The 23,778-nt window shown below is 41.8% G+C and overlaps 1 protein-coding gene across 1 annotated transcript; it reads left to right on the top strand.

The window, feature by feature from the left end:
• The first annotated feature begins 334 nt into the window (after nt 1-334).
• tmod2 (tropomodulin 2) lies at nt 335-22,831 on the top strand. The gene is made up of 10 exons (XM_061814253.1): nt 335-441; nt 9,014-9,232; nt 9,389-9,545; nt 13,521-13,643; nt 13,842-13,916; nt 15,214-15,344; nt 15,441-15,548; nt 15,632-15,775; nt 17,614-17,758; nt 21,398-22,831. The coding sequence occupies exons 2-10, from the start codon at nt 9,107-9,109 to the stop codon at nt 21,427-21,429; spliced, it is 1,041 nt and encodes a 346-aa protein (XP_061670237.1). The 5' UTR covers nt 335-441; nt 9,014-9,106; the 3' UTR covers nt 21,430-22,831.
• The last annotated feature ends 947 nt before the right edge of the window (nt 22,832-23,778 follow it).

Here is a 23,778-nt window from a genome sequence, read left to right as displayed (position 1 = left end):
CCTAACGAGACAAGCCGAAAGAAACTTATTTACTTTTTACTTGGATTTATTATTTTAAAAAATATGCATTGTATTTTTACAAACATGTATAATTAGTTGATTCTTTTTTTCCCCCCCTCATCATCAAGACTCAGCTTTCTTGGATTAGTGGCACGGCGAAATTGCTGGACACAATTAAACGTATGAATGTGCTTTTATAGGTTTTATCATTTCCGCTCATTTGCCCCGTAATTATTTTTCCCCCCTCATGGGGGCGGGTTCTTTTTCCTCATTGGCTAAATGTCATGTAACCGCGATGTCGATTGGTTCAATCGTACGTCAGTCGGAGAATCTGCGTCTCTCTCTCTCTTCTGCCCCCGTTCCCACTCTTGGGCTGAGTTTAGAAATCAGTCAGTCCGGCCGTGTCCTCTCAAGGAAGTCGACTCGCCCGTCACCCTCCAGGTAAGACGTCAAGGGAGGTTTAAGTTTCACAAAACGCGTATGTTTATCGGGGAGCTCTCCGGAACACTTTGAGGTCCACAAGCAACAGCCCGGCTTGTTACTTGTGGCTCCGAGCTGGAGCAGCTAGCTTCACCCGTTAGCACTGTTGAGCGAATGTTAGCCTGCTAGCTGCCTGCTATCGGGCTATTACTGTGAAATGCCAAGTTTCAGTGGAAATATGGACTACATTTTTTTTACTGCGGATATGCTCATTTCAATTTCATGGAGATTATGACTGGTCCCAACTGTCGGCGGGATCACATGCCACGAGTTATACGTCGGCAGGAGATGAATGAAAGTGTTTCCAATGGTTACATTTACGTTAACTTTCCCTCAGAATGTAATGTACGCGTTGTGTGGTAATGGGCGTGTTGTTGCGCAAAACATGTTTTTTTCCTGATGCATGTAGTTTATTTGGTATGTCGTTTATGATAACTCATTACCAGGTATCTGGTTGGTGAGTTGCATATAAACAGGTCAGTATAGTTTGACTATTAAAGCCAGGGCGACTCCCATCATCAATGACACTGACAGCTACCTCTAAAATGCTGTCACATATTATATACTGACATTATTTAAATGCCAAGATGATTTTAACCCTGTTATTGAATCTACGAACACATTCCTACTTTACATTCCAGCTCGGTGAGTTCGCTTTGTCTACAGGGTGTGGCCGTTGTGTTTTGGTGCAGAGTTGCTTGGGGAAAGTGAGCTTTCATTTCAGCTGATCGTGTTACAAGCTGGGAGATCGTCGAGCTGTTGTACCTGCACGCTGACATGAGATTTATGATGAAACCTACTGCCTGCCACACCTACCCAGCGCAGTGTTGTATTGCAGATAAACAGGCTCGGCAGATAGGATTTGTTTGCCGAGAGGGAAAGCGACCTGCTCATTGAAACGTTCCCTACAATGTTGTTTAACCGAGCTCGATCATACGTAAAGAAATGTTCGAAACAATCAGTTCGTAAAGATTACATGCAAATATGTTGTACTTAAAAGCTAAACACAAAATGTACTGCACTGGGTTCAAATGAAAAAAGTTCCATTCATCCATTTTCTTTGCCGCTTAACCTCACGAGGGTCGCAGGGAGTGCTGGAGCCTATCCCACCTGTCAACGGGCAGGAGAAGGGGTGCACCCTGAACTGGTCGCCAGCCCATCGCAGGGCACATCTAGACTGACAACAATCACATTCACAATCACATCTTGGGGCAATTAAGAGTGTTCAAGTAATGTTGGATGTTTTTGGGATGTGGGAGGAAATCGGAGTGCCCAGAGAAAACCCACGCAGGCATGGGGAGAACATGCAAACTCCACACAGGCAAGGCCGGGATCGAACCTGGGTCCACAGAACTGTGAGGCCAACACTTTTCCAGTTGATCACCCGTGCCGGTTTGAACATTAGCGAGTTTCTTGTCCGCCACTTGATATCGCCCGTGTGGAAAAATAATCGGCAGACATTTTTCTTAGATTTTTTTTTTTTTTTTTTTTTTTTTAAGGGGAATTGAGTTCTTAGATAAATTGTTTCAGGCCTGTTGGCTCATAAGTCAGATTTAGGTTCAAAACATGAAGGAAAAAATCAGTTTAATTATAGGTCATCATTTGAAAAATTCCTTAAATGGGCATGTATTACGGTGTCAAAATCTAACATCATGACTCTATTTTGAAATGTAATTTTGATCATCTTTAATGTCCTTGTGTTGGGTTTGCATGATCGTTTGGCATAGAAATGCTCAAAATGTTCTTTTTCAAGCTATTCTAGTTGGTCTTTTCTGCTTGGCATTTGAGATAAGCAGATTTCTCGTTATTATTGGTATGTAAATGAGCTTTGCCCTAATTATATTGGACATCTTCCCTATATTAAATATGGGAAACAACCTGGCGCTGGTAGATCTATATCACTGCGTCTATGATCATAGACACTTGGGGTGGCCAAGCATTCATAGAGGTCTCAAATCCTATGATACAACCTTCAGATTCCCCCCCCCCCCCCTGCAAACGTTGGATCGCGTGGTTACCTATACAGACTGAACGCCATACCTCACAGAATTGGCCTATCCGGTTCATAAAAGAAGCTGCAGCATTAAGCTGTCCTTGGCTTGTCCTATGCACAATGACAATGGACCTTTCCGATGGCGATCTTAACCTCCGCCCCCTTAGCCATGTCCCACAAGCTTCGAAAATGACAACTGAACAGAACACGTTTGAAGTCGATTCTCTATCGCGTATTCCAGATAAGGTTGAGGTATGTTTTTTTTTTTTTGCCAAATGCGTCAGACTTTTCCAAGAGAGTTCTAGTGTTTGTTTGATATTGTCCACATTTAGTTGTGCGTGCTTTCTTCCACGAGCCTTAATCCATCGTAGACACTTCGTCAACTGTGTTTTAGGCTTTGGAAAATGAATCAAGTGGGCCCCTTGTAGCCTAGCAGGTATCTTTCATCAGAATTGCACGTTCCCAAGCGCACCTGAGGATCATTTTCTTCGTAACATTAACTTTTCCAAGCGCACGCTACTGACAACCAGTATTGCTTGTGGAATAATACGGCGAGAGGGGCGTGTCAAGCCAGGGGTTGAGATAATGCAGCTATCTGATTGGCTATCATTGTACGAGTGATTGATAGGTCGGAAAAGTCCATTCCATATAGAAATTGTTGTGACTTTAGAGGCACATCTCTTCGCGAAATGGTGGTTAGTTTCCAAGTTGTACCACCTTTAGGTCAGAGCATTCAGGTTTTCAGGTTCTACTGTCCTTAGCAGCTGCTAGTATAGTTTATTTTAAAGCCGTCTGTCAAGTTGAACTTGTTTTAGTCTACTCTACATTTCTATTTTCAGTCTAGCCAAGTTGAAAGACACGGCGCTCCCTGAAAGCTCTTATTGTACATAATATAGTAATAATGTAGTATGTGTCTGGAGTGTGCAGTTTGAACACCGCAGTATGCAATCATGAGTATTCTTTTTAGGAACACCCCATTTCCTGCCGTGTCATTGCCAAACCTTTAGGAGAACTGGGTTATTTATTTCTCAATTTATTGTATTTGTGAGCACATGCAAAACAAAACTGGTGCTTTCTGAAAGACTCATTTTCTGATTAAAAAGGCAACTTTGTTTTTGGCAAATACAGTATACACTTTATCTATATGCATCCAATTTGCCATCATCGGGGCAGCATAGTGCAGGCAGGAACATTGCGGGAATAAAATGGAGCACTGTGTGTGGGATGAGGAAACTGGGTAGTTCTAACTATAGTCTTATGTTGGGGCGGTCGACTATAATAATGGAATTAGAGTGCCAGCACTTCCTTGTTCATCTCGCCAATGTTTTTTTTTTTTTTTCCCCCTCTCTACTTGCACTCTGGATAGCTAGCTTATTGGTCGAAATGGTAGATCCTCTTTCCTAATAATATGCACGGTGAGGTGTCCGTTAATTAATGGCACGGTTGGCATCAGGAAGGTCAAGGGGTCAAGGTGAAATATGTAGACTGGTTTGCAACATTATTGGATTACAGCCGTTGTGTTTGTGTTGACGGATTAGTAGCGATGAGAAGGAGAACGGAATTAATCGGACTGGACTCACGGATCCTCTTTGTGCAGCGTTTTCACCCTTCACCTGTTGTCAATGTCTGCACGCACCATTAGTTTTATATTTTATGTTATCAGAGTTTCAGAAAAGAGGATAATATTGTAAACAGTGTTATTTCAGGCTCATCTTGTCATAAGAGTATTATATGTTGGGTGACTTATGTTTATCCCACTCGGGCTGCTGCACTTTCTCCGAATCCTGCCTAGAAATATCATTTTTTTTTTTAAACCCTTTGTGCTTTTTTAACATTCCTGCTAACGGATATCGAGTTTTTAATTTTTTTTCAACTTGAATGTCATACATATGCTGCGCCAAATCGCAGCAGAAGTTGTCTCAGGAGAGTTTCCACACGGAGCAGGTCAAAACTGCTGGAAAATTTCTCTGGGCTATTTTTACGTTAAAAGAGGTGCAACATGTCATTTTGGCCATCAAATCGTGTGATTAAAGGCTAAATATTCAGTGTCAGCTGTACAAACAATTGAAAACGGTTCTCAATTACTCCTCTGCCAATGGTGGCTGAAGTGTCACTTCCGCTAGCCTTCGCCATGAATTCAACAACTACACCTGGGTGTCTTGACCTTTGAGTAAGTTCGCTGAGTGCTCAATACGCATCATAAAAACCTAGTTTTGAGCTGAAGTATAATGGAAAACTGTCCTGTAAATGACGTGCATGTGCCGTAATTTCCGGCCTATCAGCCGCCACTTTTTTCACACGCTTTCAACCCTGCGGTTTATGCGGTAACGGCCGCAAGGGGGCACTCGAGCAGAAAAGGTAAGAGTGAGACCTGTGGAATACATGTGCCGAGGAAGTGACTTTTACCGGTCCGGCCCTGTTAGCGCTGCGCTCGCGTGTTACTGCCCTGTCTCAGTGATTTTTTTTTTTTTTTTTTTTTTTTTTTTTTGTTTTTATTTTTTTATTTTATTTTTTTTTTTTTTTAAAACCGGCCTTGTTAGCACGGCCCTAGTGTTAGCGTTAAACTCTCTGTACCGTCTTTGTAAATATCTCGCTTTTCAATGTGGGCACTTGCAGCTTTTACACAGATGCGGCATATGTATGTAAATGCCAAATGGTATTTCCGTTACAAATGTATTGGGTGAGGCTTATAACCAGGTGCGCTCTGTAGGCCGGGAATTACGATATAACAGAACATATAAACATTGCAAATCTGAATTTTAACTGCCCCCATAACACGTTTGGCCTCTGACCTTTAAAGTGGCAGTTTTTGTACACAAAAATATTCCGAAAATCAGGACGCTTGCAATTAATTGGTCAACTTGCACAGTTATGATGCAGCGTTTTTCGTCACATTTGTAGTTCTCTGCGAGGGTTTTTACAAACGTCCAGCACTTTAGATTTCTTCGACTGTGATGCTTGATTCCAAAAGAATTTTTGAAACAAGTTAGAGCAGACTTAACCATTGTCACCCTTTTTGAGGCCTGCCATACTGTACCACTTGATGAAGAAGTCTCAAGGGGTGATTTCCAAATGCAATGCCTCACAGCTCATTAGTGTGCGGGGAGTGATCATCTGTTGCATTATGGGAAATTATCCAGTTTCGTATACCGTATTTTCCGCACTATAAGGTGGACCGCATTATAAGGCGCACCTTCAATGAATGGCCCATTTTAAGACTTTTTTTTTTTTCATATATAAGGCGCATAGAATAGACGCTACAGTAGAGGCTGAGGTTACGTTATGCATCCATTAGATGGAGTTGCACTAAAGGCTCAATATTGATCCATATGTAAGGCGCACCGTCGGCTTTTGAGAAAATTAAAGGCTTTCAGGTGCGCCTTATAGTGCGGAAAATACGGTAATTGGTCTGAGAAAGATATATTTTTTTCCCTATACATATGGCATTTATTATAATAATTTTATGGCACTGACGTATATTTACAGATGGAACCATGAACTGGTCTTCCACTAGATCAGGGGTGCCGAACTCATCTTTGTCGCTGGCCACATTGTAGTTCGGGTTTCCCTCAGAGGGCCGTTATGACTGTGAAACCATAAAAATCGTTTATCACCTCATCATATTGACACGTGAAATTTATGAATTACTTTTGGAATCAGAACTCAAGGGTAATGGGCTTTTCAACTATTGTTGGTGTTTGGTAACCTAAAAAAACACTTGCAATACCTCAACTTTATGTTTTTAGGATATGCCAATTTGAAGTTTTGGTACGGATTTGAACAAGGTTCACGGAAGTTGACATACATAATCACGTGGGGGGGCCGGATCTGGACCCCGGGCCTTGAGTTTGACACCCGTCCACTAGATTGTGATTATTAAAATGTGGTACACGGACCCTTCTAGTGTTGTGTGAAAGAATCACTGAATTAAATGTTCAAAATGTGCACGTTTCAGTCAGTACATTCAGTTAACTGCTGGTGTATTAAAATTTTACGCGCACTTCCACACACATACTGTAACACTATAAGTCATGGAACGCATTTACTTAGCATGTATTTGAGACCGCCATTCGTTTTTTTGACATTTTTTTTGTTTGGTGTGCTGTAAGAATTTAATATCGGGGAAGCAGAGCTTCAGTATGTCATTCCAACATAAGCATTGTATTGCAGCGTGAGACATTTGAGTCAGTATTATCTGGGTGGTATTATTGCTGTTGATTTCAGCCATCAGCGTTGACATTTCAGTTTAATTTTATCGGTTGCCGGTCAAGCTAGTAAATGACCCTGCTTTGACTCTTAACATTTCGCCTATAATGAGTTTGTTGTGGTGGTTTAATAGAGCACGCTAAGGGAAACGTTCAAGAAGGACAAAGGTTGAGCTTCGGAAGCGAGGAACTGAGCAGCACACAAGCGGTGCACCGAGCGACGAGTGTTCAAGAGGAAACCTCTTAGAAGTGGAGAAATCACCGACTCTGGCAGCTCCGGGAAAACTGCCAGAATTGGTTAAAAGAATCTTCTGCTAAACCTCACAGTTATTTTTTCTACTGTCGGAGTGTTTACAATGCTGAGTTTATTTAGATTGAGGGAGCAACCTTTTGTAATGTAGAGGTAGTAACACTTACCTAATGTTCACTTTCTACTACAATAAAAAAAAAAAAAAAAAAGCCCAAGAAAACCATTGAGAACAATTTATGGTGAAATCTCATTTAGTTTTTACTCGAGCTAACTTCGGTGTGGACCACTGCAGGGGAATCTGGAAATGATGAGGTCATGTTGTGTTCCATCTGTGGCGTGGGAAAGGGAGCTGCAAACTGAGGTCTCATCACGGACTTTCACAGGAGACAACGCTCACTATCTCACCCCCGAAACCACTTCACTAAGCTTCACTAAATCATTTTGACACATCTTATTCTAAGGCAGTCAGTCATACTTCTCTTACAGCTGAAATTGTCGTTTGGTGACACATATGGTTTGAAGATTATGCATCAGGTTAAATGTTAATACACTTTTGATTTGTCTATGAGTTATATTAAGTAGCCCGCGGGGTTTACCGGAAGAGGGTTAAGAGTCTTCGCAGGAGTGGTTAGTCAGTGAATTTTTTAGGAGACGGTTTCTTCGTTCCAGCTGTGTGTTGCATCATCGTACAGCTTTGTACGCAGCACGGCTGTGATCAACTATTATTTCACAGGGATGAGATCAACATTGGCCTCTTTCACAGAAAAACTTAATTAGATTTCTTCTGGCATTTTTAGTAGAAAGGGTAAGGTATCGAACTTAGGTATGAGTAAAGACATGCAAACTCAACATGGGGGGAGATACCAAATCCCAGAACTGCGAGGCAGACGCTCTCACCAGTTATCCACCCTGCCACCTAAATGTACATTTTCAGCTTTTATTTGAGGGTGAACAATGTCGGAATGACAATTTGGAATTGTACCCACCACTTTATAAGGCACCAGAAGTAATGGGACATTTGGCTCCTCAGCAGTCCCATGACTGCCAGTGGAACCGGTTCCTTTTTGTTTGATGATGTGACTGCTGTCAAATGCACGAGGATGAATTCGGAAGTGCTGCAAACAATATCATCTCATCGTTAACAAAGTTAAGTGTAGATGTGCAATGACACAAAGTATGCTGTAAAAGTGTTTTTTTAAAGGCAAAAAATTAGAATTTCATGCAATGGTCAAGTCAATCCTCTTTCCTTTCAGCTTGTCCCGTTAGGGGTCGCCACAGCGTGTCATCATTTTCCACCTATGCCTATCTCGTGCATCTTCCTCACTAACACCCACTGTCTTCATGTCGTCCCTCACAACATCCATCAACCTTTTTTTTGGTCTTTCTCTTGCTCTTTTGCCTGGCAGCTCCATCCTCAGCACCCCTCTCCCAATATACTCACTCTCTCGCATCTGGACATGTCCAAACTATCCAAGTTTGCTCTCTCAAATTTTGTCTCCAAAACATCCAACTTTCTAATCCTATCCAACCTGCTCACTCTGAGCGAGACCCTCAACATCTTCATTTCTGCTTCCTGTTGTCTCCTCAGTGCCACCATCTCTAATCAAAATGAAGGGCAAAATGCCTCAACAACAAGCAGACTTGAGTCCCACTTGATGATGTAGAGGTCACTCACCAGGCCAGCATCCAACTAAGACACACACAAAGTCACAAATATCATGTGGAACATGAGGATGGTTACCCCCAAAAAGGACCATTGGTGTGATTGAGTGTGTGAATGTCTTTACCTGACCTTCTTGTCCAAAGTCAGCTGGAATAGGGTTCAGCTCACTCGTGACCCTAATAAGGATAAACAGATAGCAGGCAGACAGACGGACGCCATAACTCGGATCAAATTTACTCTTTCGTAATTGCAGTTGATCGAAATAGTAAATCCATTTTTTTCTTGATCACGCCACACAATTGTCCAACCACGAGTTGCTAAACAGAATTCACAGCACTTGATCAGTCTCAAAGGGAAGAAATGAAAGAAATGTTTCATTTGTATTCCAACTGCTTGTGCACTTTATTTTAACCCTCACTTAGGCTGTTCTCTCCTGCGGAGCGACAAGGCCGAGACATCAGAAGCGGGGCTGCGCTCTGTCGTCCAGTGTGGTCTGGCAAGCAACGACGAGCATCATGACGTTGTCGTTCAAAAAGGACATGGACAAGTACAAGGATCTGGATGAAGATGAGATTCTTAACAGTCTGTCGGTGGATGAGCTCAAACAGCTGGAGACAGCCCTGGAGGATATGGACCCAGAGGTCAGGGTTCGGTGACAATTGGAGGAGGGGGTGGGGGGGCATTTCTCATATAACATTGAATGTATTTTAATTCACTCAGCAAATCAGTCTACTGTATGCTTCATAAAGCCTCCATGATTTTTGCTTCTAATGTGTGTGTCTTTTGGTCCCTCCCAGAATGCTCTTCTTCCGGCGGGTTTGCGTCAGAAGAACCAAACGACTAAACAAGCCACGGGGACCTTTGACAGAGAGAGTCTCCTCAAGTACCTGGAGAAGGAAGCCATGGAGTATAAGGACAGAGAGGACATTGTACCGTTCACTGGAGAGAAGAAAGGTGTGCGAAGCTGAACGATGAATCCATCTCACAATATGTCACATAGAATTTAACATGATACGCTCGTGTGTTCGTACTTCGCAGTCCTCGCTCTCAAAAGAGTTCCTCGTAGAATGAAAAACACCCTTGACTACACCAGCTATCGCCTTTATCTCCAGACAATGTAACTCAGAAACTACCGGAAAGGACGTTAACTCACATGTTATTCTTAATCTAAACTGGAATGGAGAGTTGGGATGCATCAGGATGGGTTTGTAACTGTAGTAGTAGTGCAGTTGAGTCATACAGCTGTAAGTACTCTGCTGCTGTCTCTGCAAGTATTACTTATGCTTGTCCGCTCAGATGCTTTTATGCAACATGATGCCGGGGAGCACCAGCCTTGTACATAAATATGAGCCAAAAGATAGAATGCAGTGTGACTATGGACTACAGTTATGCCTTGACGTACACTGTGACCGCACGCATAATTCGGAACACAATGAAACCATCTTTCCGTATTATAATGACTGAAAAGGCCATGAATCTGTTCAAACCTGTCTTACCTGAGTGCCTTGGCCAATAGCTTCAATTATAATACTTATATACGAACACAAACGGGTGGGTCAAAGTTTTTCACATATTTGGGATTTGATGGGGTTGGTGCGCCATGCCTGACAGCCAGAGTACCCCCAAAACGCTCTCAAGGCCCCCAGTTCAATACCTCTGTGGATATGTTAAGTTTTATGGTAGTGACTGTAGCCGATCGCCAGGATCATAGAGCCGTCTCCTCCGAGATAACCTCTGGGGATATTACAGAGTTTTCAAAGTTTTAATACATTAGCTTAGCTTAACATAGCAACAACAACAAAAAAAAAACATACTGGTACAAAAACAGCAGCTACAGCAGCTACACAGTAGCAACACAGTAGCACAGCACTAATAAGGCCGGTTAAAAAAAAACATACCTAAATCACTGAGACGCGGGAGCAACACAGTAGCGGAGCGCTAACAGGGCTGGTTTAAAAAAAATAAATAAATAAAAAAAAAAAAAACCACTGGTAAAAGTCACTTCCTCGGCCCATATATTCCACCGGTCTCACTCTTACCTTTTCCGCTCAAGTGCCCCCTTCCGGCCGTTAGAAAAAATGCACTAATTAGCCGCATCACCGCAAAAGCCGCAGCGTTGAAAGCGTAAAAAAAGCTTAAGGCTTATAGGCCGCACGTGATGTCGTAAAATTGCTCATATAAAGTAAAGAAACGTGAATATTTAAATAAACCCAGTAGTAATTAACCTTTAGTATTGCTATGTAATAATGCCGCACCATAATTCGGCCTCGTGGATAAGAGTTTTCTAGGACACCGTAGTGGCAAAGCAGTATAGCAGATGAGGGAGTGGCAGCAAACATAAAAGTTTTGTTTTTATCGTCCTTACCTCGGTAGAGAAATAGCTAACATGGTCCAAAGCAGTTTTTAAAAAAATATTAAGATATCTCTCAACTAATAGAGAGGAAACGTCATCTTGACATTCAACCTGAACCCGCACTCGGCCATTAGCCGTAATGCGTCGCATATGTGCATGTGTCGAAGTACGTACTATGACGACATGGAAAACTTGATTCATTGCAATAATTAAGTGGAACGCCGCAGATTCCCCTCCTCTTCTATTTTTCACCCCCGGCTGATAAATTAAAACAAACAGCTTTAAGTGCCTGGAAACAGCTGCGAAGGCTAGCAGCCCTTCTTATAACTTTCTTATAATCTGTCTGTTTTTTTGCGGTCCTTTTTCTCTTTTGAGTTTTCCATTCCCAATTTCAACTCAACCAGAGGGTTGAGGTTTGTTTGCCGAGATTAACGTGGTACACTTCTTGAGGATTTTTAACTCTGGCAACTGCCATGTAATGTAAATAATTTGCTTCACTTACTGGAAGACGTACCCTTATTTTTCTCCCCCTTGGGATGTGAACCATATCTGTGGTTTCCTTTTGCATTTTCGTAATTGAATCCGCAATGTACTTTAAATTGGGATTATCTGGATTTTGGCGCAACAAGATGCATTTTAAAATGTCTATTCCTTCAAATAAGGCACAGGATACGGCCCAATGATTGTATTTACTGTTTTGCTGGCTTCAGGAAGTGCCAGAACCCCCACCAGGGACCAGTCTGAGCAATTTTGAGTGACATGACTGACTTTACAGGGAGCAACAAGTAGGAGTGCCCGTTTTTCACGGGCATTTAAGCTCTGGCATCCACACACAGGCTGTGACACACTGTGTTGCATGCAAGATTACAGTTGACTTATTGTTCACGACTTCCTTCCCTCTTTCCCCTTCTTCCTTCAAACTGGTTACCATGGCACTACTGTGCTCGCCTGACCGTTAACCTTCATTTTCTTTGAGTGTTGTGGTGCGGAATGTTGTAGCACACGCCACGTGCAGCCCAACTTTTTGACTTCACGTTTTTAAATGGTGACAGCCCAGCGACGCATGTCGGTATATTGTCAGTGACTACCAGAAACGATGCTAAATGAATTAATTCAGCACAGTATTATGTTATTTGTTTGTAATATCCCTGTAGTTTTTAGGAAACTAAAACACATTTTGAGTGTGTTGCAATATGATGCCGTATTGTTGCTGAGAGCACAGGAAGCAGTCAGTTGGTGACTGCATGAGCTGCTGCTGTGTGCTCGTTTGCAGTATCGTGGAGGCAAATGAAAACAAATGTGATTTGCATTTTTGGCGTAGTCGTGGGTTAGAGCAGGGGTCGCGAACCTTTTAGGCTGAGGTAGCCATAAACGGCAAATATTTTAAAATGTAATTCCAAAAGAGTCATTCAATATTTTTAAAACTAAATACATGTATATTCGTGCATTTTATGTTAGACCAACACTTTAAGAGTACAATAAGTCTTTAAATTCATTGAAATAACATTATACTGTTGCTAACCAATGATGACAAAAGGACTTTTTACCATTAATGTGACTTCTTTGCTGATGGCTTAGCTGGTTGTTTCATACGTCATTAAATTAAACTTCATGCAGCCTTTGAGTCTTCCATCCGTTATTCATGAACGTAGGTTGGTCTTTTTTTTTTTTTAAATGTGAGAGAGACTTTTCATATGCACACTGTAGGTAGAAGCAAATATTGTCAGTACGGCAATATTAGCACGCAGCAGTGTGGGGTGTGACAGGGAGTGTGTTCCAAATTTTCACAATCAACTGCTCTGCAGGTTGAATTTTTTTCATTTGTCCCCACTTATGTATGCTCGCCAACAATGCTTGTTGACAAAGGCATGTCTTTATGTATAAAGAAAAAAAAAATAAAATCCGGTGGTGGGCAGCGCATGAGCACTCTTATTATAAATCACATTGATAGTTGACATTTGTAATTATGAGTGTACCCCTTTTAAGAGCGGAGGAGGTGGCGGTGCAAGGTAAACTCAGAAGTGTGGCTGTCATTGGAGGCCGTGCAGCAGGTCGTTGTTTGAGAAAGTTGTGTGTGGTGCCAAAATGTTGAAAAAAAAAAAATAAAATAAAAGTGAAGGATACATACAATGTATATTATGACATTGTATAGGACATTTGCTAATATGCATAATATTGATTTGTACATATGTATGACATTAACTGTGCAGGAAACATTTCTCAAACAGAGTGGAGATTTGTGATATAAATGAATAGTGAATGGTAGGAAGTATCACTTAAAATGTTCCATTTGGCAGCAATGCTAAAAAAGAAAGATACTTTGATGCTTTACAGAAATGTTACTTAACCCATGAGGGAAATGAAATATGAAGCATATTGGAGAATAAGCTCCTCTGCTGCTGCAGAGTGTCATGAAGACGTGAAAAAATATGTATCATCGAAAACTTTGATTTTTAACCCGCTTGAATCCATTATCCCCATATTAGAAGGAAGTTAATTTCCCTGTCTGTCTTTACAAGGACGGAATCATCGCCTTGTCACAGTCTTTCCTCAACCCTTTTCATCTGTCTCCCTAGGCAAAGTATTTATTCCGAAACAGAAGCCAATAGAAGCACAACAGGAAAACGTCACAAACCTTGACCCAGAGTTGGAGGAAGCCTTGTGCAGTGCCACGGATACAGAACTCTGTGATCTTGCAGGTAGCAACAGTTTTGGAATTCTTCACATTTGTATCGGAGCAAAACGGAGAATCTGCCTCTCCTAACACAGCTAAACACAAGATCAATTGCCATCCCTACATTTTAATTATACCACGATTCTACCACTCATCCCCGAATGACCCGGAGATGAACTTTTATTTGAAATTTCACGTCTGATTTGCCTCCTGTTGTTTGCAGCAATCCTGGGCGTTCACACGCTTGTAACCAGCAATGAGACCTACGATGCAACTGGAGCAAGAGAGAGCTACAACAGTATGTAAAACAAAACAAAAAAATGACAACTATTCCACTCTACCTAAAATAAATGTTGTCAAATTTATATCATTCGCGTTATTGTCTGTCGTGCAATTGGTAATTACAAATCTCCCCTTTCACTCTCTGAACTCAACCGGTCAGTGCAGATGGCTGCCCCCTATTCTTTGGTCCGTTAGAGGGAGTTTTTAATTTGCCTCGTTTTCCCAGTACAGTACAGCCTCAGTTCTTGACCACAATCCGTTCCAGAAGGCGGTTCGAGAAGTGATTTGTTCGAAAACCGAATCGATATTTCCCATTACAATGAATGGAAAAAGAAATAATGTGTTCCAAGCCTAAAAAATGTGAATTTTTAAAGCTTTTTTTTTTTAGCTTTTCATGATAATAAATTGCATAGTAGAAATACATGTATAGTTTAAATACTTTATATCATAAAATCATTTTAGAAATATTTTTATTTTGAAACAAAACAAAAATGCAGAAATGCTAATTGAACAAAGCGTTATTAAAGTTCACAAGAAAAAAAGCAATGCAAAACTCAACTGACTCGCCCCCTTTTCACAAAGAACGAATCTGGTGTCACTTGTTTCTGCCGTCTTTTCAGCACTTTTCTGAAGTGGCTCATCACAACATCATTAAAGTTTCGCAGTGCTCTGGTACATTCTGCTTTATTGGGGTGATGAAGTTCTACGGAATTATGGATTTTGTTCCATTTGGCACAGATGGCTTTGATGTCAGCACTTCCGACATCCTTCTTGCCTTTAGCGTCATCAGACGACATCTCCTCCTCCAACATCTTCTTCTGCTCCTCCCGAAGGTGCAGGAGTTCTTCGGTAGTAAGCTTCCACTTGCCTTCCTTGGAGCCATGATGGGGGTTAATAGTCCTCAATCGGGTTAAAAAACAGTCTCTACCGGGACACGTCTGCGTACAGAGGCTGCGTTATACAGAATAACAAAGTGGGTTGTGGGTTGGTCAGCGTGTCTGGCCACGCACAATATGTTATTTCCGGGTTTTGTCAGGGGCGTTTGAGTACCAGTTTTCGTTCGAAAACGGAAGCAAAAAAGTCTCAATTTTCGTTCAAAAACAGATTTATCCGAGAACGGGGATTTTCGAGAACTGAGGCTGTACTGTACTTTTCTTTCTGGGGTTGGTCTTTTGCTGTGTAAGGAGTGCGGTTTGAGACCTGCGTCACATGTAAAGTGACATGAATTAAACTAAAATAAATTCTGATTCGCTCTGGAGGGGGGAAAAAAAGGGGAAAATCAGCCATGCGTGTTATTGTTTTTTTTCCCCAAGATGTGGTTAAAGGAGAAAAGATGACCCCTGTGTTTGACGAGCCACCTAATCCTACGAATGTAGAAGAAACACTGAACAGGATCAAGAGCAACGATGCCTCCCTAACCGAGGTCAACCTGAACAACATTAAGGTGCAACACACATTCAGAAACGAGAAGGATTAAAGGTCGGGCCACAAACTACTTGTTCAGGCTTCAACCAAGCTGTTTGTTAATTATTCTATGCAGAACATCCCCGTCCCCACTCTCAAAGACTTTGCCAAAGCCATGGAGAAGAACAGACACGTAACCAAGTTCAGCATGGCAGCCACACGGAGTAACGACCCCATTGCGCTGGTGAGTGTTACTTCACATTGTTCACTTGGCTTTTGTCACACAGCGACGCCTCGCGCTCACCTTTTTCGATGTTGCCCTTCCAGGCGTTCAGCGAAACCCTGAGGGAGAACAAGACGCTGCGAAGTTTGAACTTGGAGTCCAACTTCATCACAGGTGCTGGGATGCAGTCGCTGATTGACGCGCTGCGAGACAATGACACGCTCACGGAGATCAAAATAGACAACCAGGTGACTACACATCAGCGCAGTATAATTCACATGATGTGTTCATATGTTTAGGGGGGCTGCAACAAATTCATGGCATTTCGGCTTGTCCCGTTAGGGTCCGCCACAGCGTGTCATCTCAGATGAATGCTCATATTTGTTTGTCACAGTTTTTACGCCGGATGCCCTTCCTGACGCAACCCCTCTTGGGGAGTGGAGGCCCCAGTGAGAAACGAACTCACGACCCTTGGTTTTACCAAACCAATGCTCTCACCACTGAGCTATGGCTTTAACTACAATACTGAGAAATAATTTCAGTTTATGTAGATGCCTGACAATGTTAATGGAAATGGTCCATACAGCAGGTTAGACAAGATTTTCATTTTCCAATACTCGTTGTAACCAGATGATTGTGATAATAAATTCATTTATTAATTGTCAATTAAGTGACATTAGGAGTCACTCTGGTTTGACGAGCGTGAATCGCAAATCTGCACAGTTGAGCACGAAAAATCACGCGCGTAAAATTTGTTACGAGTAGAAAAAGTAGATATTGAAAGACGTCGCTTATTTTTTGTAGTATTGACATCAATTTACGTAAACGTTGGTAACAGAACAAGCCTGCTCCTAAACAATCAGTATTCATCTGTAAACAGGAAATGCAAGTTAACCGTACTGAGCATGTTCGGAAGTGATGCCATTAGCGCATGTTCCGAGGTGCTTCATGTACTGCGAGCGCATTTACATTGAAAGTCATCAACATCATGAGCCATGTCAAAGAAAATTCACGTACAACAGGGGTGCTCAATGCGTGGATCGGGGGCAGTTTTGGTTGATCGTGTAACGGCATGCCCCCCCCAAAAAAAAAAAAAAGATGTTAGACTATCATCCACCTCGTCGCTTGATTCTGGTGTGGTCCATATGTTGAGCGCACATAAAGGTGCGTTCTAGCAAGCCGGCCTCCTATTTATGGCAGTTGCGGTGATGCGTGCATGACTCACCACCCCAACAGCCCCGCAGGTCGATCGCGAGAACCTGGCTGCTTGAAAAGTAGATCTTGGGGTGAAAAAAAATCTGTGCACCCCTGAGTTACATTGAAAACATTTGTGGTGTGTAACGCAGGTAATGATTCAGTATCTAACTATAATAAGTATGAGATTGTGATTTACTTGGACTTGATCTAAGTTCTAACATTAGACTAGTCCATATAGCTACAGTAATTGCAAACGGTCATTTTCCCCCGTGGTACTGCGTTCTCTTGAAGTTGGATACTGTTCCCCTCTACATGGTTTGGGAAGATATAGATCATCTTCTGCAAGCTTTCATAAATGGATTGACAAAGGATAGCGCCATAAATTACGCTAGATTATAAGAATACATCATGATTGCCGACAGGGATGTTTGTTCCAATGTATCGCTAGCTTGTTGCCACTAACGCCGATTATGTTGAACTAAACTTTCAGCATTTTCAAAACATTGCGAGTATAGTCTTGACAGGCCTGTGCATTTAACTTTTCTTCAGATGAAATTTGCCAGATCAAGAATTTTTATTGATGAAAAATGTTAAATACTGTTTTATGTCATTTTCTACCGATATCAGTTGAAATTGGAAATGATCATTTCTGAGTTTGGAATTTTTCTTTTCTATTTTAGTCATGTATTTGTTTATTTTATTTTTAATTTACAGTTATGTTATATTATTCCAGTAAGTTATTTTAAGGTCTTGAGATTACATCCCTAATCACATTCGGAACTTTATCTGCGAGCATCACTGACCACACCCGTACATTTTTCAAATGTGAGTGACTGCATTCATCTAATTTGCAGACCTTTTAATATGACGAAATTCGTATGCATTTCAGAGGCAACAGTTGGGTACCAATGTAGAGATGGAAATCGCTAAAATGTTGGAGGAGAACAACAGCATAGTCAAGTTCGGCTACCACTTCACCAAGCAAGGACCGCGCTCTCGAGCTGCTGCCGCCATCACCAAGAACAATGACCTCGGTATGTTACGGAACGCCACATGCACATAAACAACACTCGAGAACATGTTGTAACCTGCATAGAATCGGCTCATTACAGCAAGTCGAGGGGTGGGGGTGGGGGTGGGGGTAGATGCGTCAAGAAAGGGGAGTGGGACATACCCAGTGGAAACATCTGCCTTTAACTCAAAGCTCATTACAGCAAGTTGGGGGTGGATGCGTCATGAAAAGGCAGTGGGACATACCCAGCGGAAACATCTGGCTGAAATCAAGTCACAGTGCTTTTGCTCTGTTTGATACATTTAAAATATTTGATGCAAATGAAAACCCAATCGTGGTAAAATTGGACTGCAACACAGTTACTCATTTCCACGACGTGCTGGCAGAGCGCTTGCCCTGTTCCCAAAGAGCAGACGATGTATTTTTGAAGTACCGTAACCTTTTCCACATCACATTTGGATTCTTTAATATTTTTTTTCTCCAATGTAGAAGATTCTCGATTAAATAAGTCTGCCATTCTGGCTGCAAGATCAGAAGCAAGTCGTTATCTTCTTCTTGAAGCAGAATTGTAATAAAGAAAACATTACCACACATTCAGTAACTCACCAAAGTGAGTGCACCACTCATTGTTTTGTAAATATTTCATCTTTTCCCGGGACAACATTGAAGGTATGACAATTTGCTACAATTTAAAGTTAGTTAGTGTACAGGTTTTCTAACAGTGTACGTTTACACTCCCCTACTGGCAACCAAAGTGAGTGCACCCCAAAGTGAAATTTTGCTGTCTTCTTGTGAGAGCTACTTCTTGGGTATTGATTCATGCGAAAGGCTACCAGTTACATCCGCACTTCTAAAATAACTCATTTCCTCTACATGTTATGACATTGATATTCTGTCTTTGGGAAGAGATTGACCCTGCTTGAGTACATTTACCGGTAAACTCTTGTGAGTAGGCGTTAAGCGATCAGTATTTTTGGGCGAGTAATCAGCGAGTGAAAAAAAAAAAAAAAACCAAAAAAAACATTCACTTATCTGGTCATAAGATGCAGCAATGACTATTTAAATGACCTCTTTGTTTACTGTATATGCTTGTGTACGTAATTGCTCAAAAAAATATATTTTTCCAATAATTAATGTATCTTTGTTCATCTGTTTATGGTAGTGAGTCACAATGACAGACAATGAATTAATGGCTTTCTATGGGATGGTAATAAGTACATACTACTAGCACTAGCTTGCTAGGCTACATAACGTTTTGTTGCCTGCTTGCGAGCCATATTGAAATTAAAAGTATGAACAGACCTCAATCAAACCGTCCATGGACGTCCTCACCTGTCCTGAGCACCCCCCCACCATTTTGTTCTTATCATACAGTCGGCACGATCACCTCATGTTGTCATCCCCACGGTAACGAGTGTTTCCAGTCGCATTTAAGTCGACAAGATAAAGAAAGCCCAACGATCATAAAACACGGGATGCAACCGTATCGGAATGCAAGATTTTATTGGAGTAATCTGACGTAGTGCAGTTGCGAAAGAGCAAGTTTGTCTTGTAGTCTGATCCGCGCATTAGGTGTCATCTCGTCACAGGCGTCTTGTCCCTCCCATTGCGCCATTTTTTTATTAACTTTATTGGCCGTCAAATATTTACAATACAGCAATCCCTCATTTTTTGCGGTTAATGGGAACCAGAACCTGCTGCGAAATGTGAAAAACCACCAAGTAGGATCGGCGCATTATAAATTATAAAACCAATCAACATGAAATGCCAATTTTCGGACGATTCCGATCAGGCCGATGAAATCGGTGCAAACTCCACGTGTAAGAGCAGTACACTGATTGTGGCAAAGTGTTATTCCTTCAGCGTTGTCCCATAAATCGAGTGTTAAAACGTCGTATCTGTGATCTTTGTGTTTACATAGACGTTGTTTGCCGTATTTGTAACCCTAAGCAAATATGGTTGGTCAAAAGCGAAAGTCTACAAGTGATGGTGGTAGTCAAAAGAAGCGGCAAGCCATCTCATTTCAAATGAAGGTGGCTATTATCAATAGTGATGAAAGTCCTCCGAATTTTCAAATTTTCCTGAAAAATAGCCTAAAATTAATCTGGATATTAGTTGATAACATTGAACGAACACGCGTTTGAGTTCGTTGTTTTGCTTTCACGAGCGTAGCCATGTTGAGGCACTAACACGAGTAACCGCAACGCCCCTCCCCTCGCATTCTCATGACCTCGCCATATCTCGGAGATTTCGAAATTTCGGCGAGAACGGAAGTCGCAAAGGGTGCACGTGTGCACACAAAAGGCAAATCAATCATTTAATGTCCAGTATTTGAATAGCGTTTTGTGGAAACTAATTCATGCGCGATCGGCCTTGTACGGCCCCAGCGCAATCTTCAAACTGGTAGACGGGCAAGCAGACATACGCGCGATTGGCGCAAGTGTTGCGAACACAGTCAAGTGGTCATGGCTTAGGGATTTTTTTGTCCGAGTACATTAGAAAGGTCAACAAACCTGGTAAGCCAGATAAAATCACACATAATATTAAATATTAAAGGCAACTAATTATACTATTAGTTATTAACAAGTTTGAGACTTAAATGTTAATAGTAATTACTACAGATCAACTCCTTTAACATGTTTTGGTGTACAGTATAGAAATTCTAGGATATATTTTCGTGTATATTCTATATCTATACTATAATATGTATAATGTGGGGGGGAAAGACCGTTTTAGATGTCTGTTTACTGAGTAGTTCACTTAATTCATTTGTCTTGAGATAAGATGGCATATTTGAAGCGTATTTGAATGACAAATGTGATTTTGTGCTATCCAGTGATAGGGGGATGGGGGGCAAAAAAAATCTGGGCTTGGCCCTTGGGGAACTTGTGCCCAATTTTTTTTTTGGGTCAGGACTTAAAGATTTTTACTTTCAATTGTTGTCAGAATTTTGTTCACAGATATCGCCAGAATGCACCACAGCCATTCATTTTTTTAAAAAATGTTACGGGGGCGCACATTTCTTCCAAATGCCTCCGTCGGCCGTCAATACCATTTGCAAGCAGAAAGATTGCATATTAGAGTATGAAAGGTCACACATTACTGGTACGTATAGTAACAACTTACGTTCATTTTCACATTATGTTCGGCCGTTCGGAATGTAACTAAAACGGAAGTTGAGGAGCGTCTATATATAAATATTGCAATACTGTATTCCCATTTTGTTTTCTTTCCAATTCCCGTTTGATATTAACCTTTCCATCGGGGAATGATAGTACAATGTCATTTTTCTGCTGATATAAAATCCTCAGCACCAACGAGCTGCTCTCTTTTTTTAGTTCCTCGTCCTGTCAGAGCTGCAGTAGCACAGGTCTGGTTGCATGTGTGTGGCCACTGAAACATTACAGTGACTTCTTTTCACAGTGTTCACGGGGGTCATGCACTGCATTAACAGTGTCCTGCATATAAAAACGGCGCCGGCTTAGTTTGCTCTTTACTCACCGTTGCACGGTCTTGAAACGGGTGTGAACTTGGACCACGTGCTGACCGGCACATTGCCGCCATAACTAACAAGTTGCAGTTTCGCATGTCGTCTTTCCGTATCCGTCATTTCGCCCTTTCGGGAGGAATAATATAAATAACGTGCCACTTTTGCCCGCAGTCCGCAGGAGGCGAGTGGAAGGGGACCAGTAGAGGCGGAGTCCCGCCCATATCCCAGCCAATCACGTCGCTTCATCTCGCCATGTGGAACCGCTTCCACCAACGCCCTGATCTCATCTCAACGTGTGGAACAAGTCTTGTGCCAAACTGCGCGGCAAGAACGTACATCTGAGACGAAGAGAAATAACTGGAACGAAACGCCCCCCCCTCTCCCATATATACCTTTATTATATTAATTATTATTGTTATTAAGCTGTCATTGAAGGTGTTCATCAAATGAGTTTTTAAGTCTTTCCATTTCAGCTGCTCCTGTCCTGACCTTTTTACTCTTTTCTTTTATACTGATGGAACATCAATAACGGTTCACGTTGCACAGCAGATTAGAACTAACCATGAACGTTCAGGATCACCTCACGGAACCGCAGGGTCACACCATCCAGAGCTCTTAAATATCTACGCTGCTCCTTGTCTCTGTGTAAAAACTTTGTGGTAATTGCATGTGAAGGCACACGGAGGCTATGTTTTATTTTTCCCGACGCCATCTTGTAAAACGTCCCAGCCGCCGCGTATTCTGATTCCCGCTCGTTTTGTCAAGTCTGTGCCGACGTCGACGCCTCCGACTCGCCCCGTCTAGTTCGATACTGTCGTCGCTCAAAAGTGCCGCCGCCGCGTCACGTTTTATATCTCACCGACGTTTGCATTTTAACTGATTTTGTTTTCCGGACCTCCTCCCGCAACGAACGGCGAGCCCGACTCGACTTAGTAAACGTTCAGCGGAACTACGGTGTAAACGTCATCCGGTTGTGAAGAGGTTTAACAATTGAAGCCATAAATGTGTAATCTGATGTTAAACCACGCCAAAGACCAACACTTGCATCTTTTTTTTGTGTCTTTCTGGACCTTGTGCTTATATTGGACTAGGTTTTGGCTTAAATAGTCAGTTCCTCACGGTGTCATTTTTCGTTTCAATATTCCTTTTGCTTGCCTTTTTCTTTTTCACATTTCTTGGTTATTCTTTGGGGAGGGATAATTTATAGCTAAAGCAGTCAATACCAAGTGAGAGAACAAAGGACGCACGTTTTATGTGTTATCTCCATGAAAAACGGGTTTTCCCCTACTGTCCATCAAAAAATTGGCCACCAACTTTTTCAACACTTAGAGCACGGGTGTCAAACACAAGGCCCAGGGGCCTAATCTGGCCCACCATCTGGTTTTATGTGGCCCACAAAGGCAAAGCATGTCCCCCGACTTCCATGATTCATGTGAAAATCTGTACCGAAATTTAAAAATTGCCACGTCATTAAATAACATTGAGATATTCAAATCATTTTTGTTTTACCAAACGTAATCATTGAATCATTCCTGATGTCTGATTCTCAAAATACTAATTTTGTGTGTAAATATGATGAGGTAATTAAAGTTGTTTTTTTTTTTTTTTTTTTTTTTTTTCTCTGGTTTCACAGTCACAAGGGCCCTCTGACGGAAACTATGTACGATGTGGCCTATAACAAAAATGACTTTGACACCCCTGACTTAGAGGTTCTCTTTGGCTACTGGCTAACGAATTCTTATTGTGTTGCACATTTCTGAAAAAACGAATTTTGCTCAAATGACCTTTATTTGTCATAACGTGATAATAACTGATCATTTTAATGATGTATCACCAATGATTGAACGAGGGAGGGAAAGGATAAATGTTGAAACGCAACACTAAATCCAAGTCAAGAGGGACGAGAGAATAACGGGCACGACGACAGCCGTATCACCAAACAGTAATCGTCCCGTTACTGTAAATCTGTTTACATTTTCAAATGATTCCGAGGAAATGACAATGTCCTACGTCCCAGTCTACAGGCTGCTCCTGTCCTTGTTGGCGACCCCCGCCCTTGAATCTATGTAATTGACCCCGCCCTATAAAGATTTACAATTGCCAAAAACACCAGAGGGGCTGCAAATCCCGACTGCAGCCCACTTCAGTATCGTTCCTTGGCACCAAAAAAACGATTGACAAAGTGCAACTTTTGTCTCAGTGAAGCGCCTCAGCTCCATTCGACATAGTTCTCTTTTACCAATACGCCACAAGACTGCCACGCAGGTGTTCTCTGTGTTACGAGCCACGATGTGACTTGAGGGCTCGGACTGAGACGCTTTCACTTGACACTCGGCGGGTTCTCCCATCAACACACTTTTAATTTTATAAGCCAGACGTCTCAAGTCATACAAATCTGCTCTCAGATCTCAAGTTTTTGTGCCACGGGTTCGTTTTTTTCTGGCATCGCATCTCGTTCAAGCGTTTCTATTGCCCACACTTTCTTAGAACTTCAGCTGCCACGTTCCTTCGAGATGATCTATATCCGAGCCGGTCGTGTTTCTCGTCCATGC

This window comes from Syngnathoides biaculeatus, chromosome 3 (assembly GCF_019802595.1).
Source record: "Syngnathoides biaculeatus isolate LvHL_M chromosome 3, ASM1980259v1, whole genome shotgun sequence".
Taxonomy (NCBI): domain Eukaryota; kingdom Metazoa; phylum Chordata; class Actinopteri; order Syngnathiformes; family Syngnathidae; genus Syngnathoides; species Syngnathoides biaculeatus.
The sequence above is the reverse complement of the archived record's forward strand: the minus strand, read 5'-3'. Positions and strand labels throughout refer to the sequence as shown.